Raw genomic sequence first — 15,935 nt, forward strand, 5'->3', positions numbered from 1 at the left:
ACTTTTTTGGTGCAACAGCGAACATTCAAGCTCAGGTTTTTCATATTCCTAGGAAACTTAATGTAAAAGCACACGATTGTGCAGCTTTTTCCTACAGAGAAGATCATCCCCCGAGCAATAAGTTTGCTTGTTGTAAGGTAGAACATGCAGGTGGTCATTGTCCTACGCTTGCAAAGCTGAGCAACTTATGTATTAAGGACTGCCAAATCCTTTCTGTAACCTGTATCTGAAATTAATACAAGGCGGCGCCACCATTTGTCCAAAAAAAAAAAGAAAAAAACTTGAGCAAGAAGAAGCATGTCTTCATCATCTATTCTTTCACCACAACATATGTGGTAGCATACCTCCTTTCAATTATACAGCTGGAGAAATGTGCAAAAATTGCAAATAGGCCATGCAATCAAATATGCTCTCCCGTCTCAGTTTTACACACTGCTTCACCCTGCATACGACGAGACTAACCAGCAGATATCTCCTTTGCTTGCTAAGTGCCAAGGCACACTGATCACATTCAAATACGCAGAAAAATCGCATGGCAACCAATGGTTGGATGGTGGTACTGCCCCAAGCTTACCAAGAATCAAACCTTAGGCTTGACCTTTTGTTTTCTCATTGTGATGTTCCCATCGATTGAGGAAAAAGGAATTATGCACACTTCCACTTTCTCATGAATCCTACCAAGTTGAACTCTCTTTTAACATTTCTGGAATTTGCATACAAGAACTCTCACTTAACGCCACCGTAACTAAATCCAACTACCACAAAGAATGCAAGATCTAGAAACATGAGGATGTTTGTGCAATACTAAATACTACCTATGTTTTGGCAGTTTAAACTGAACCAACGGGACGTCTTATATTTAGAAACAGAGGGTGTAGTAAATAGGATAACAAACGCTCATTGCAGCTTTTGGAGCATGAGATTAATATTGGCAGAGCTTTTGGAGCATGAGAGATATTAGCACTGAACGCAAAATTCCGAACACAGCTAGCAGACTGAGCATTTTCGTTCTTCATTTTACCTACCTCCACTGCTTGTCCAAGTAGTTGAGATATTTCGACATACAAATCCAGCATGTTTCTGGAACCTTGTCATGGGAATAGTTCCCCAAGGCTAGGAATACATCAAGAATGAATCTTTGAGATTCAGGTTTCAGGGCGACACGGATTAGCATTGCGGTCCAGGCATTTGGGGCCAAGCTGATTGCTTGACGGAATGATTGAACACCATTAATCAACCTTCTGATCATTCTACTTCTCTACAAGTTCAAAAGAAGAAACCTTCAGTACATACACACTTAGGCACTATAGCATGTAACACAGTTCTGATATGAAATGCCACTAAAGACCAACTCATGTAGCTCAACATCCTCTTTTTTTTCTCTCTGATTAAACAGACCAACTGTTTTGGGGGATTTGGGAAACAGACACCTAACGCAATTCTGGGATGATTCCGAGGGATGCAATGATGATGCAGCAGCCATGCATCTAGTACTGGAGTGTAAATTTGTGAAAAACAGTTAAGCAGTACGACCAGTTTCATGCAATCTAAAATGGGCGTTTTCAGCATGGAGTACACTGATGTAAGCGATTAGAAATGAGAAATCGTGACAAGCATTGACTAACCTCTGGATTTAGCTCGCCTGTATTTCCCTCTTCCTCAAATATACCTGGAAATGTTGTTTCTTGTAAGAATGCATCAGAAGCCTTCACAATGTCCTGGATAAGGAAAACACGAACCCTCCAGCCTTTCCTCGATAAAATGAAATGAAAAAGGTCTTCTGTAGCTGAAACAACCGAATGCATATCGAATGATCTCCAGTCAGAACTGCTGGCAGTATTCTCGTCTCCAGGTTTCTTTGAAGATTCTTCTGACGACTGTTGAGATATAGCTGCAATCTGCATATTGAAGGATAGTAGGGATGAAATGTAGTAACAAAAGCTAGAAAGAAAAAGAACACCGAAGGGTCAGCTGCCACATAAATTCATGACAATGATAGCAACTCAACACTATGATACATTTCTATTAGTCCCATGTCAGCTGATGTATGATGACCGCCGCTAAAATTTGTACAAACTGTTACAGCACTGGATGCATTCAAATCCTTTCGGGTCTTGCCATAATAGCTATTCCCATTTCCTAGTAAACAAGGGTAACAAAGGGACTTCTTATTCATGCTCATGAAGAGATGGGAGCAAAAATCAGAACTAGAGCCATGATGCTCCAGCCATCGCAGACATGACAATATTCTTACCAAGTTATAAAATATTAAGACTTGAGAGTGCATTTCAAACAGTTCCAATAAGACAAGAAACAGAAACAAAAACAACTAAGAACTACATACCAGCCGCTCCAGTCGATTCCATCTGATGGATCCATCATCACGTATCAGAAGCTCCCTCAATATTTTCCTCATATCAGGGCTGGGGTCTGCAAGGAGCCTCCCAATGACAAATGGGTAAGCGCTCTCAATAACTTTGAAATCAGGATCCAGTGCTTTTGCAGTCCCTTCTAAAGAACCAAGTGCTCTTATCACCAGTGCATAATCAGGAGGAAGAGAGAAATTAAAATCATACATGACGTCATACAGATGGTTCATTACCCCCTGTAAGAGAAGCAAATAGCGATTTAGAATGTACCAACTCATCCAGGTTAGGAAACTACGAATTGAAGGGGCAAATGAAGGCGGCAGCAATACACAAGACTGGAGAATGTGACAGAAACCCGAGTGACCGAACAGTGTGTATGTTAGAACCATTAGCTCAGCTAATTACTTACACAATGTTGGAACCTCAAGTGTGCAGAGAGAAGAAAATGTCATTGCTCCATTAATTTTTTCTATATCATGTCTACTACACTTTTCGAGATGCATCAAAAAATTGTCATTCTAAGCATAGCTTCACTGTGTTATTACTAAAGCATTCATGTTATTTTAGCTGTTTGTTCAGTTCAGCTAAGGGCTATATAGCGCATGTGCACTCCTAGGTCTCAACTATGATTAAGGTGTCCATTGATTTCGACATTGCACGAAAGAATACAAATTATCATAGCAGAACATATACTGGAAAGAAGAACACTAACTAACCTGAAAATCATTTGATTGCCTCCTTCCATCACCAAAGGCAACACTCAATGCAGTTGCAACTGCGTGTAGGTCTGTTCCCTCAGGGACAAATCCGAGTGAATGGAAGTCATTCGCCAAGCCCAATGGGTCACGATTAACATAGTGCACAAGCTGAAACAAGTGAACTCAGTTCCCATTAAGTTCTACTTCGTATTTGAATAAAGTAACACGAATGAAACCAACAAGGCCATATAAACTCGTAATAAAACATGTGTGCACTTTTTTTAAACCACTCATACCTGCTTATATGGTAGTACACATGTACTAAAACACGCCAAGACCATTTAGTATATTATAATTTGATCCAAGTCACATAACTAGCTTAAACTTTTCACGTGCATGAGTACAGGTGTATTGCTTTACTTCTCAGTTCTATATTACTGGGCAGATACAGAACTCTTACTTTTTACTAACTTAAATTTCAAGCAAATTTCATATCTATACTAAGTTGTGATAATTGTGAAACGATAAGATCGTTTAGTCGACTATCTCTTGGCAAAGCTCCAGACTCGACTTCCTACTCGACATTTAGCATAGGAAATGAGGTTACCAATGTAAACCTATCCTAAAATTATACTCACAGAGAACTCTTCTCCAATCTTTGAAAACCATAAACTAAAAGCCTAAACCCAATAGGTTCGAAATATAATAGTACAGAAAACAGGATAACAGGTTTAGCCACATATCATCTAAGTTTGAAATATATCTAGTTTTGCCATTAACAAGAATGACACTCTTTATAAAGATGTTCCAGGTGAATGCACAAAAACCAAACAAGCAACAAACATACTTGCATGTAAAAAGATGAAGCTTACCATCTGTATGAGTCCCACTCGATAGTGTCTTGGAATATCACCCATCATACCAAAGTCAAAATATGCAAGAGACCCGTCTTCAGTTGCCACCAGATTACCTGGATGGGGATCTGCATGGAAAAACCCATCTTCGAGAAGTTGTCTCAACGAGCAATAGAGACCCTATAAAGTTCACACAGAAACATTACCATACAAAATAAGAACACAACAACCCAATGAAACTAACCAGATGACTTGCAAAGATAATGAATAAGTATGATGAAAAGAGCGAAACACTCATACAGTCCAACTTTGGCAGCTAACCAAAATACTATAGAAACAATTCAATTATTTACAATCTTAAACGAATCATAAAAGGAAAGGTAACTAGTCAACACAATATCAATAGTATGTATGTAGCTATGTAGCTATGTCTGTATCCAGTCAAAAGAAATGTCGGTAAAAAATTCTGGTTAAGGAACACCGTAAGTTTACCTCATCAATCATCTTTTTCCTGTTCAGATTGGCTTTGCTGATGCGCTCAGCATCGGTCAGCTTGATCCCATCAATCCATTCCAGTGCTAGTATAGATTTACGTGTATAAGTCCAGTATACCTTTGGGACCTTGATACTGGTCCTGCCTTCACCACCTGAACCTGACAAGAAAACACGATGATGGCTTCACAGAGTTGCATATGTCAATTAATGCACATGGAGTTCGCAGCTGAAAAGATGTTTGATGTTGAGAAATCTGAATATTTACTGTGTCCAGATTGGACTCAAGTAAGATGGCCTGCTCTATTACCTACTTAACAACTCAGATAACCTGTTCCATTACCAGCTTAAGTACTCAATTCAATACCTACTTCTTATAGTTAGGGTACCGGTACCTTCTAGGCTTGCTAACTTCTAGCTGACATAGTATTGATGCCTAATTCCTTCTGTTGTAATCCCCATGCCAATGATATGTATATACAGGTTACTGACAATCACGAATTGAATAGATAAGATATCACTCACCATGAGAATATAGGATTGCAAATCTTTCAGCATTCTTCCCTTCTAAAACATAATCAATCTCATCAAACATGTGTCTAACCTGTTGAAACAAAAGGTGCACTCTGAATTAACTATAATGCACCGGATATCAAAGTCTAACCAACTGGACTCGAACCCAGGTTGGCTCAACCTCTCCAAAAATAATTGCCAAAGCGCCTGCCCAAAGGATTCAGATAAATACAACTTTCTTGGTGACTAGCTGCCCATGTAATTCCCTTGATAACATTTACAGGAAACATATATCATATACTTATTGTTTATGATTTAGAAGGCAATACAGAAAGCATCACAATACTAAACTACCCAAGGTAAGTTGCTTGGATGTAAATTACCACGAAGAAAACCATAACAAGTTGCTAAAACATTCAAGGCCATCATACATGCTTAAGGGAGATAAAATCATAATATAAGTCTAAAAGTTCTATAGTTTGGCAGTTCTTAGTACGATATACAGATAATCCAAAGACAATCCACCATAAATGTGTTCTGAGAAAAAACCATATGTGAATTTTATCCGACACACTGAAGTGGTAGAATTCAAAGCAAGAAACACTATAAAACACTGTGAATTTTATACAACACATTGAAGCGGACAGAATCCATAGTGAGACATACACTATAAAATACTATATTTAATATGTATGAAAGTAATCTGAAAAAAACAAAAAAAAGGGCAGCCCGGTGCATGTAGCTCCCGCTTGCGCAGGGTCGGGGAAGGGTCCGACCACTTTGGGTCTATAGTACGCAGCCTTTCCCTACATTTCTGTAAGAGGCTGTTTCCAGGACTTGAACCCGTGACCTCATGGTCACAAGGCAGCAGCTTTACCACTGCGCCAAGGCTCCCCTTCCTGAAAAAAAACAACTTGGACAAAATTATATTAATCAGGGAAGATAAGAATGAAGAAAATATAACGGCCAAGGGTCAAGATCAGAGCTAAAAAGATGTGAAAACTCACAATTTCATTAACCGCTACCAATAAATCTTTGCGGGCCTTAGCAAATCGTTTTAGCTGTCCTCCAATCATATTGAATAGAAGTGCATCTAGGGTCAGCAAGGGTGCCATTCCAGGCCTCTGAACTTTGATTGCAACAAGCTCTCCAGAGTGTAGATGAGCTGCATGACTTGAAATATCAAAGGGATGCATTTCAATTTGGAGAAATCAGGTCTGAAATATATGCTAAAGGAAGCAAAATAAAATAAATGAGAACAAAGATGATCATACGAAAATAGCCAAATCCTAATCAGATACAACTAACCTTTGTATACTTGCCCCAGTGATGCTGCTGCAATTGGCTCTGGGCTGATATCAGCAAATAGATCAGACATTCGAGAGCCCAATTCAGACTCGATGGTCCTGATTGCTTTACGAGTAGGAAATGGTGGTATTTGATCCTAATGAGATTGTTATCAGCAAGCACAATGAAATAAAATCGTCAATAAATAAAAGAAAGAAGAGTAAAATATAGTACTCCCTCCGATCCAAATTACTTGTCGCCGCTTTAGTGTAACTTTGTACTAAAGTTGTACTAAAGCTGCGACAATAAATATGGATCGGAGGGAGTACAACAAGTTCTCAGCTTTCAGATTCCGAATTTAGTGCTGTTAATTACAGAAAATCTCATTGGGCTATTGCCATTTTAGGATCAAAACTTTTCAGTGGCCATATATTGATGCCTTGGTTCCAGAACCTTATCTCCAACTCTAATCCCTGACTTGTCATTCCAGTGCAAAAAGATAATATCCTTAAAAGCTTAGCATAGAAAGCCATATCACTACAATAGTGTTGGTTTTCGATCAAGTAAGTGAAACTATGTAAAGCACGATAAGATGATACCTGCAGCTTCGAGAGCTCTTGACAATATGCGCTGGGTAATATATCAGGGCGCGTGCTCAATGCCTGTCCAAGCTGCATGGTGTGGAAGGATAAGGAAAGGATTACATTATGAACTCCCAACCGTCGCCAGGGAAAAGGATTACACTATAAATCTCACAAGTCCACCAGTCTACCAAATCCATATGAGCACTTTAAATGTTGATGTAACTAAACCATTGTTGTGCTAATTGCAGAGGTTCTGGTAGTCATGGTAATAAAATTCACATTGTAGACACTTTTTCAATATGCAAAAGGTAAACAGCAGCAACAATATAACACAAGAAGCTATGCCGCATTGTGGAGATCTCCCATTCTTTACCATTTTGTACAGACATTTTTCTGGCCTACCTTGATGTAAAAAGGCCCCAAGCGTATCAAGGTCTCCCGGAACTGAAACGGGGAAAATGACAAACCACACGAGACACTCAGTTCCTCCACAAATAGAACAAGTAGGTAACAGGAAGGAAGGAACGCAGGACAAAGAAAATACCTTCTCGGCTCGTTTATGCACGTCGCTGAGCAGTAAATGCCAAACAGTAAGCTTCACAACATGATAAGAGATAGTTGCTGCCCTGTACACTGCAAGGAACGGACCGAAGCCACGGTCAGCAAAGAGCGTGTGTGAACTTGATCCCAAGATTCTTCTAAACTGTGATTCCAGCGACTCCTTTCTGATCTTTGCGTACTCCGATGACGGCCTCCCACCGTGCACGCTTGTGAATGCACTTGAGTAGCTGAAAAACAGGAAATGACTGGCTTAAGAATCATGCCCATAGAGTCTATTTAACCTGCGGGTGGAGTGAAACCGCTAAAAAAATTCCCCTTGAACTAGCTATTTTTTGTTCAGGTGGCAACTCCACTTTACCACCGAACGGAATAAGTAAGTTAGCATTGAGTTATCCGAATTGATTTAACTGGAATTGAGAATCTCTAGTGAGGTTCAGAAAGCCTGTGGAGAACAAAGCTCATGGAGATTCGTGTGCACATCATTCATTCAGTTATAAAAAAGATTTATTTTTTTATCGAAACGGAGGCATAAGCTTTGCCTCATCCATTAATTAAGAAGGAGAATAGAGTTTGTTTGTTACACCACACATATTACATGAGGTCCATTACTCTCCCGGCATTATGCTACCCAATTTGTGTGCACCCGCAGTAACCCAAAGTCTAGCTTCTCTTTTGATGGTGTCGAAGATGACCGGCGCAGGTGTTGACTTGTGCCTGAATATACGAGCGTTTCTCTCATTCCAAATGGTCCACCCAACTAGCATAGTGAGGGATGCCATGGCCTTTCTATTGGGGATGTTGCTTCCAGACATGTTTCTCCACCAAAGCGAGAGAGAGTGCAAATTGTCCCAAGTTGACATGTCAATCATATGGAGACCAAGCCAATTGATTTATGGACACAGGGCATAACTGGGCACAGCACTGCATGCGTGTCAATTTCTAACTAACTATGCAGGAGAAACGCCGGAGCTGGCAAAGGGGGGTTACTGATAAGGAACACTGGCAGAGGAATAAATACGTAGGTAAAAAGCGTATTCCTCTAAGCCTAGGTACTACATTACTACGCGTATTGCCTCTTTGCGGGGACATCTGAATTCCAAATAGACTAAAAAAAATGCAATTACCTCCTGACAGATGGCGCGGCGGAGAGGGGCCGCAGGGCGAGGTCGGCGGCGGCGGCGGACTGGAGGGGGCGGAGGGGGAGGGGGCCGTGGAGGTGACGGTGGCGGCGGCCGAGGTCGGCGCCGCGGGCGAGGAGGAGGAGCCGCGAGGTGGGGCCCGCCATGGCCGGGATCTCATCAGCTACATGCAGCTCCGGCTTCCCCACCGAGCAGAGAAGAGAGGGGGGAAAGGGGGCAGGGGGAGGGGAGCGTTGCTTGGGAAAGAGGAGAGGGAGGAGACGGCGCCACGTGACCGGACCACGGGGTCGTGCTGGCGCTTTGCTCCGTTCCTTATTCGGTGCTGGGCCGCTTACTCTCTCGGGGCCGAACCTGCCCCCTTGGGCCGTACCATGCGCGCCAGCCCACTAGCCCGCGCTATCCCGGCACGGCCCGCGGCTAAGTGGCCAGATCGGCGCCTTCTGTGCCGGTAACGAGTTCTGCTGTTCTGGTGTCCACGCGCCTGCAGAAGAAAGTGAGAAAAATAGGAAAATCCGAAAAATAAAAATAAGTAATGGAATTTTTAAAAAAACGGCCAATATTGAAAAAGTTCACAATTTTGAAAAAGTACGAAGCTTGAAAAAGGTCCGCACAAATGAAAATTTTCACAAAGATTAGAAAAAAAAGTTTATAGTTTAAAAACAATCAGTAGGTTTCGAGAAAAGTTCAAGATTTTGAAAAAGTTCACGCATTTTTGAGAAATAATAAAAATAATTTGCAAAAAATATAAACAAATTTAAAAACAGTTCACGAATCTGATAAAAATGAAAAAAAGGAAAAAACAATAAAACTGAAACCAAAAAAGAAAAGGAAGGCAAAAAATGGAAAAAAAAATAAGAAAGCCGGCAAAAACCCATGATGGGGAAAACGAGAAGAATAACATCCCAGCAAAACCATCAGCCCAATCATTGAAAAGGTTCGTTCCCGGAGACCCGGTGAAACAAATAAGCTACATGGCCCGGCCCAATTACACACATAGTCCAGTGGAAGGTGTGCGCCGGTTAGTGAACTGTGCTATAACCGGCGCTTAAGGTGCGGCGCGGAACAGGAACTGGGAGTGGGTTGTGCCCGTCACCTGGGAACATGACTGGACCGCAAGGCCACCCAATTATTATTTTTTATATTTTCATCACATTTATAGCAAAAAAAAAATAGGCCCAAAGGATAAAAAAAATAGCCCAAAGACTAATCATCAACTCGAAAAGCACGTGGGCCATTAGGGCTAGCATGTCATAGGTTGGCCCGTTTAATACTGAGGGCGAGGTCGAGCAAGTAGACCAGGCTTGAGTGAGGAAGCTTCATGGGTTGTGGTCTACTTTTGCTGAGTGTGGACCCCCTTTTGCAGTTTAATGAAGACCCCCTTTTGCCGAGTGTAGCACTCGGCAAAGCCCTGTTTGCCGAGTTTTGTTGTTTTATCGAGTGTTTTGTCCACAACACTCGACAAAGTGTCTGTTTGCCGAGTTTCACGTTTTTGCCGAGTTAGGTACCCGGTAAAGAGCATAACACCCGCTCTTCTAGAGTTTTTTCGACCTCCACAACCGCCATATGCACAAGTTCTCTTATTTGCTCTTCAGCCACAGCTGTCATGTCTTTTTTCCCTATCTTCGGCCACAACTAAAGGCGCCAAATATTTCAACATTGTTTAAACGCCCACGTTCTCCCGGCGTAAGTTTGTAATGGGCAAACCCATAGCTTCCATTCGGTCGGCTTTCAACCAATATTTTTCAATTTTTTTCATATATGTGTTTTTTCCTTTTTTACTTAGTTTGTGTTCAGTATTTTTATCCCAACTTTTTTTCTTAAAATATCATGAAAATTTGTATTTAATGAATTTTTATAGTAAGTTTTAAATTTGTGAACCTTTTAAAAATTTATGAACTGTTATTTTATCATGAAGAAAAATCAACTCCATGATATTTTTAAAATTCATGTACATTTTATCTAAATCATGATTTTTTTTTTCAAGTTCATGAACATTCTTCTAAAATATTTGAAATCTTCTAAATAAAAAACTGTGTGAAATAGTAACGAGCTGAAAATATAAAACCTGGATGAAATGATAATCATAAAGGCAAATCGCCAGGCAAAGCGCTAAATGGGATGTTACCTAGTGTGCGCAACTGATAGAAAATCCAGGGCGGATTGCAGGTCGTTGATCAGCCAGAAGCACCAACTGATATCTTCCAAAGCCTTTTGTCATCACCAACTAGAAAATGCTAGATTTTCACATGGAACATATGATGGTTTATATTTAGCATGGAAAAAAAATTCAAGGTCAAATGATGAAGCAACAGATACTTCACCTTCAAACCAGACCCGTTCTCTCGAAACCAGGATTGTTCTCGGACATGGTCCGGTTGTAAGCAGTGTACTTCAAAACACTTACAAAACCTACTCATTTGTTTACCATAACATATTGATTATATACGAGGACACCATGTCAAGTTCATGTTTTTTAGACTTTGGTTGCACTTTTTGGAATTTAAAAACTAGTAACCTCCCTGTTCAGGGTCGAGTCTTGGCAACCCAAGGTTTGCAATTCCTATTTTGATAAGGCATACGCATAGACTCAAGAACATAAGCATGATTTTACAACCCAATTTTTGAGAAAAAAAAAGCATGCACTTGCAGTTAAAATTTGAATGCACTTAATGCCCATGAATGGAAATATATAGGGGGCAAAAATATAGAAAAGGACAGAGCATAAAATGAGAAAATGAAAACAAATAATGTACAAACAAATGAAACAAAAGAAAGAAGATGAAAGAAATTACAGAGTGCCAGGTGGCACAAACCTGGCAAATGCCTTATTTGATGAGTACCAGGTGGCAAAAACATGGCAAATGCCTTGTTTGCCGAGTGTTGGCCTTTTTTTCACAAATGGTGGGTTTATTGGCTCAAAATGGAATATCAAGATGATACTGACACAAAGAGCACACATCCGATCTCTGCATAGCTAGATTGCATACGACCAACAACAACACAGGCACACAAAAAACACGCCAGCAAATAACAGTCATATAAGACCAGTAACCCAAAGCGATCAGATCCGCGATCGGCAAACTACAACATTGACCATATTTGCACCAATCATCTCATGACACCATATGGATGAGAGGTTCTATAACAACAATGCCTTCAGGAACAGATCGACACTCGAGCGCCGCCGTCACCGGATCCAACCATGCAAGGTTGCTTGTTGGGAAACGTAGCATGCAATTTCAAAAAAAATCCTACGCTCACGCAAGATCTATCTAGGAGATGCATAGCAACGAGAGGGGAGAGTTTGTCCACATACCCTCGTAGACCGAAAGCGGAAGCGTTAACTTAACGCGGTTGATGTAGTCGAACGTCTTCTCGAATCAACCGATCAATTACCGAATGTACGGCACCTCCAAGTTCTGCACACGATCAGCTCGATGACGTTCCTCGAACTTTTGATCCAGTAGAGGTACGAAGGAGTCGATGAGTTCCGTCAGCACGACGGCGTGATGACGGTGTTGGTGAAGTGATCCACGCAAGGCTTTGCCTAAGCACTACGACAATATGACCAGAGGAGTAAACGGTGGAGGGGGGCATCGCACACGGCTAGGAGACAACTGTAGTGCCTAGAGGTGCCCCCCTGCCCTCGTATATAAAGGAGGGAGGGGAAGAGGCCGGCCTAGGGCACTCCCCCAAGTGGGGAGGAGTCCTACTAGGACTCCAAGTCCAATTCGGACCCCCCCCTTCCTTTTATCGGAGTAGGAAAGGGAAATGAGAGGGAGAAGGAGAAGGAAAGGGGGGCGCCGCCCCCTTCTCCACTCCAATTTGGATCCCTTCCTTGTGGGCTGGTTAGCCTCCCTCCCTCCTATGGCCCATATAGCCCATATCTTCCACCGGGGGGTTCCGGTAACCCCTCCGGTACTCCAGTTTGTACTCGATACACTCTGGAACCCTTCCGGTGTCCGAATACCACCTTCCAATATATCAATCTTTACCTCTCGACCATTTTGAGACTCCTTGTCATGTCCGTGATCTCATCCGGGACATCAAACAACCTTCGGTCAACAAAACACATAACTCATATAATACATATCGTCATTGAACGTTAAGCGTGCGGACCCTACGGGTTCGAGAACTATGTAGACATGACCGAGACATCTCTCCGGTCAATAACCAATAGCGGAACCTGGATGCTCATATTGGTTCCCACATATTCTACGAAGATCTTTATCGGTTGAACCACAATTTCAACATACGTTATTCCCTTTGTCATCGTTATGTTACTTGCCCACGATTCGATCGTCGGTATCCCTATACCTAGTTCAATCACATTACTGCCAAGTATCTTTACTCGTTCCGTAATGCATCATCCCGCAACTAACTCATTACTCACATTGCTTGCAAGGCTTCATATGATGTGCATTACCGAGAGGGCCCAGAGATACCTCTCCGATACTCGGAGTGACAAATCCTAATCTCGATCTATGCCAACCCAACAAACACCTTCCGAGATACCTGTAGAGCATCTTCATAATCACCCAGGTACGTTGTGACGTTTGATAGCACACAAGGCATTCCTCCGGTGTTCGGGAGTTGCATAATCTCATAGTCAGATGAATATGTATTTGACATGAAGAAAGCAGTTGCAATAAAATTGAACGATCATTATGCTAAGCTAACGAATGGGTCTTGTCCATCACATCATTCTCCTAATGACGTGATCCCGTTCATCAAATCACAACACTTGTCTATGGCTAGAAAACTTAATCATCTTTGATTAACGAGCTAGTCAAGTAGAGGCATACTAGGGAGACGGTGTTTTGTCTATGTATCCACACATGTATCAAGTTTACGGTTAATACAATTCTAGCATGAATAATAGACATTTATCATGATATAAGGAAATATAAAACAACAACTTTATTATTGCCTCTAGGGCATATTTCCTTCAGTCTCCCACTTGCAGTAGAGTCAATAATCTAGTTCACATCGCCATGTGACTTAACACCAATAGTTCACATCGCCATGTGACCAACACCCAAAGGGTTTACTAGAGTCAATAATCTAGTTCACATTGCTACGTGATTAACACCCAAAGATTACTAAGGTGTGATCATGTTTTGCTTGTGAGAGAAGTTTAGCCAACATGTCTGCCACATTCAGAACCGTGTGTATTTTGCAAATTTTCTATGTCTACAATGCTTTGTATGGAGCTATCTAGCTAATTACTCCCACTTTTAATATGTATCCAGATTGAGACTCAGGGTCGTCTGGATCGGTGTAAAAGCTTGCATCGACATAACTCTTTACGACGAACTCTTTATCACCTCCATAACCGAGAAATATTTCCTTAGTCCTCTTAGGTAACTAAGAATAACTTTGACCTCTGTCCAGTGATCACTCCTGGATCACTATCGTACCCCCTTGCCAGACTCATGATAAAGTACACAATAGGTCTGGTACACAACATAGCATACTTTATAGAACCTATGGCTGAGGCATAGGGAATGACTTTCATTCTCTTTCTATTTTCTGCCCTGGTCAAGTTTTGAGTCTTACTCATCTTTACACCTTGTAATATAGGCAAGAACTCCTTCTTTAACGGATCCATTTTGAACTCTTTCAAAATCTTGTCAAGGTATGTACTCATTGAAAAATCTGATCAAGCATTTTGATCTCTCTCTATAGATCTTGATGCCCAATATGTAAGCAACTTCATCAAGGTATTTCTTTGGAAAACTCCTTTCAAACAGTCCTTTATGCTTTCTAAAAAATTCTACATCATTTCTGATTAACAATATGTCATTCACATATACTTATCAGAAATGTTGTAGTGCCCCCACTCACTTTCTTGTAAATACAGGCTTCTCTGAAAGTCTGTATAAAACTATATGCTTTGATAAACTCATCAAAGCGTATATTCCAACTCCGAGATGCTTGCACCAGTCTACAGATGGATCGCTGGAGCTCGCACACTTTGTTAGCACCTTTAGGATTGACAAAACCTTCTGGTTGCATCATATACAACACTTCTTTAATATATCCATTAAGGAATGCAGTTTTGACATCCATTTGCCAGATTTCATAAAATATGGCAATTTCTAACATGATTCGGACGGACTTAAGCATCGCTACGGTTGTAAAAATCTCATTGTAGTCAACACCTTGAACTTGTCGAAAACTTTTTTGCGACTAGTAGAGCTTTGTAGATAGTAACACTATCATCAGCGTCCATCTTCCTCTTAAAGATCCATTTATTCTCAATGGCTTGCCTGAAGGAAATATGCCCTAGAGGCAATAATAAAGTTATTATTTATTTCCATATTTCATGATAAATGTTTATTATTCATGCTAGAATTGTATTAACCGGAAACATAATACATGTGTGAATACATAGACAAACATAGTGTCACTAGTATGCCTCTTCTTGACTAGCTCGTGAATCAAAGATGGTTAAGTTTCCTAGCCATGGACAAAAGAGTTGTCATTTGATTAACGGGATCACATCATTAGGAGAATGATGTGATTGACTTTACCCATTCCGTTAGCTTAGCACTTGATCGTTTAGTATGTTGCTATTGCTTTCTTCATGACTTATACATGTTCCTATGACTATGAGATTATGCAACTCCCGTTTACCGGAAGAACACTTTGTGTGCTACCAAACGTCACAACTTAACTGGGTGATTATAAAGGAGCTCTACAGGTGTCTCCGAAGGTACATGTTGGGTTGGCGTATTTCGAGATTAGGATTTATCACTCCAATTGTCGGAGAGGTATCTCTGGGCCCTCTCGGTAATGCACATCACTTAAGCCTTGCACTAGGTATTGGATAACGAGACTTGCCGGTAACGAGATTGAACTAGGTATTGGATACCGACGATCGAATCTCGGGCAAGTAACATACCGATGACAAAGGGAACAACGTATGTTGTTATGCGTTTGACCAATAAAGATCTTCGTAGAATATGTAGGAGCCAATATGAGCATCCAGGTTCCGCTATTGGTTATTGACTGGAGACGTGTCTCAGTCATGTCTACATAGTTCTCGAACCCATAGGGTCCGCACGCTTAAGGTTTCGATGACAGTTATATTATGAGTTTATGAGTTCATGAGTTTTGATGTACCGAAGGAGTTCGGAGTCCCGGATGAGATCGGGGACATGACGAGGAGTCTCGAAATGGTCGAAACGTAAAGATCAATATATTGGACGACTATATTCGGACATCGGAAAGGTTCCGAGTGATTCGGGTATTTTTCGGAGTACCGGGGAGTTACGGGAATACGGGGAAGAGTATTGGGCCTTAACGAGCCTTAGTGGGAAGGAGCCAGGAGGCGGCGCGCGCCCCTCCCAAGCCCAGTCCGAATTGGACAAGGGGTTTGGGGCGCGGCCCCCCTCTCCCTTCCTTCTCCACTCCCCTCCTTTCCCCCCTTCTC

General features: G+C 41.3%; 1 protein-coding gene across 2 annotated transcripts; it reads right to left on the reverse strand.

The window, feature by feature from the left end:
• Positions 1 to 922: 922 nt before the first annotated feature.
• LOC123088046 (uncharacterized protein slr1919) lies at positions 923 to 8,774 on the reverse strand. 2 transcript variants are annotated; one of them, XM_044510197.1, is made up of 13 exons: positions 8,483 to 8,774; positions 7,342 to 7,585; positions 7,200 to 7,241; positions 6,813 to 6,884; positions 6,235 to 6,370; positions 5,934 to 6,091; positions 4,939 to 5,017; positions 4,414 to 4,574; positions 3,940 to 4,101; positions 3,086 to 3,235; positions 2,345 to 2,605; positions 1,626 to 1,898; positions 923 to 1,258 (listed from the first exon to the last, which is right to left on the reverse strand). In XM_044510197.1, exons 1-13 carry the CDS (start codon positions 8,641 to 8,643, stop codon positions 1,022 to 1,024), a joined length of 2,136 nt encoding a protein of 711 aa, XP_044366132.1. In that variant the 5' UTR covers positions 8,644 to 8,774; the 3' UTR covers positions 923 to 1,021. The 2 variants fall into 2 exon arrangements, with proteins under 2 accessions (XP_044366132.1, XP_044366133.1); XM_044510198.1 differs by having other exon boundaries at positions 4,414 to 4,568; positions 8,483 to 8,762.
• Between the last annotated feature and the right edge of the window lie 7,161 nt (positions 8,775 to 15,935).

Source organism: Triticum aestivum, chromosome 4A (assembly GCF_018294505.1).
Source record: "Triticum aestivum cultivar Chinese Spring chromosome 4A, IWGSC CS RefSeq v2.1, whole genome shotgun sequence".
Classification (NCBI taxonomy): domain Eukaryota; kingdom Viridiplantae; phylum Streptophyta; class Magnoliopsida; order Poales; family Poaceae; genus Triticum; species Triticum aestivum.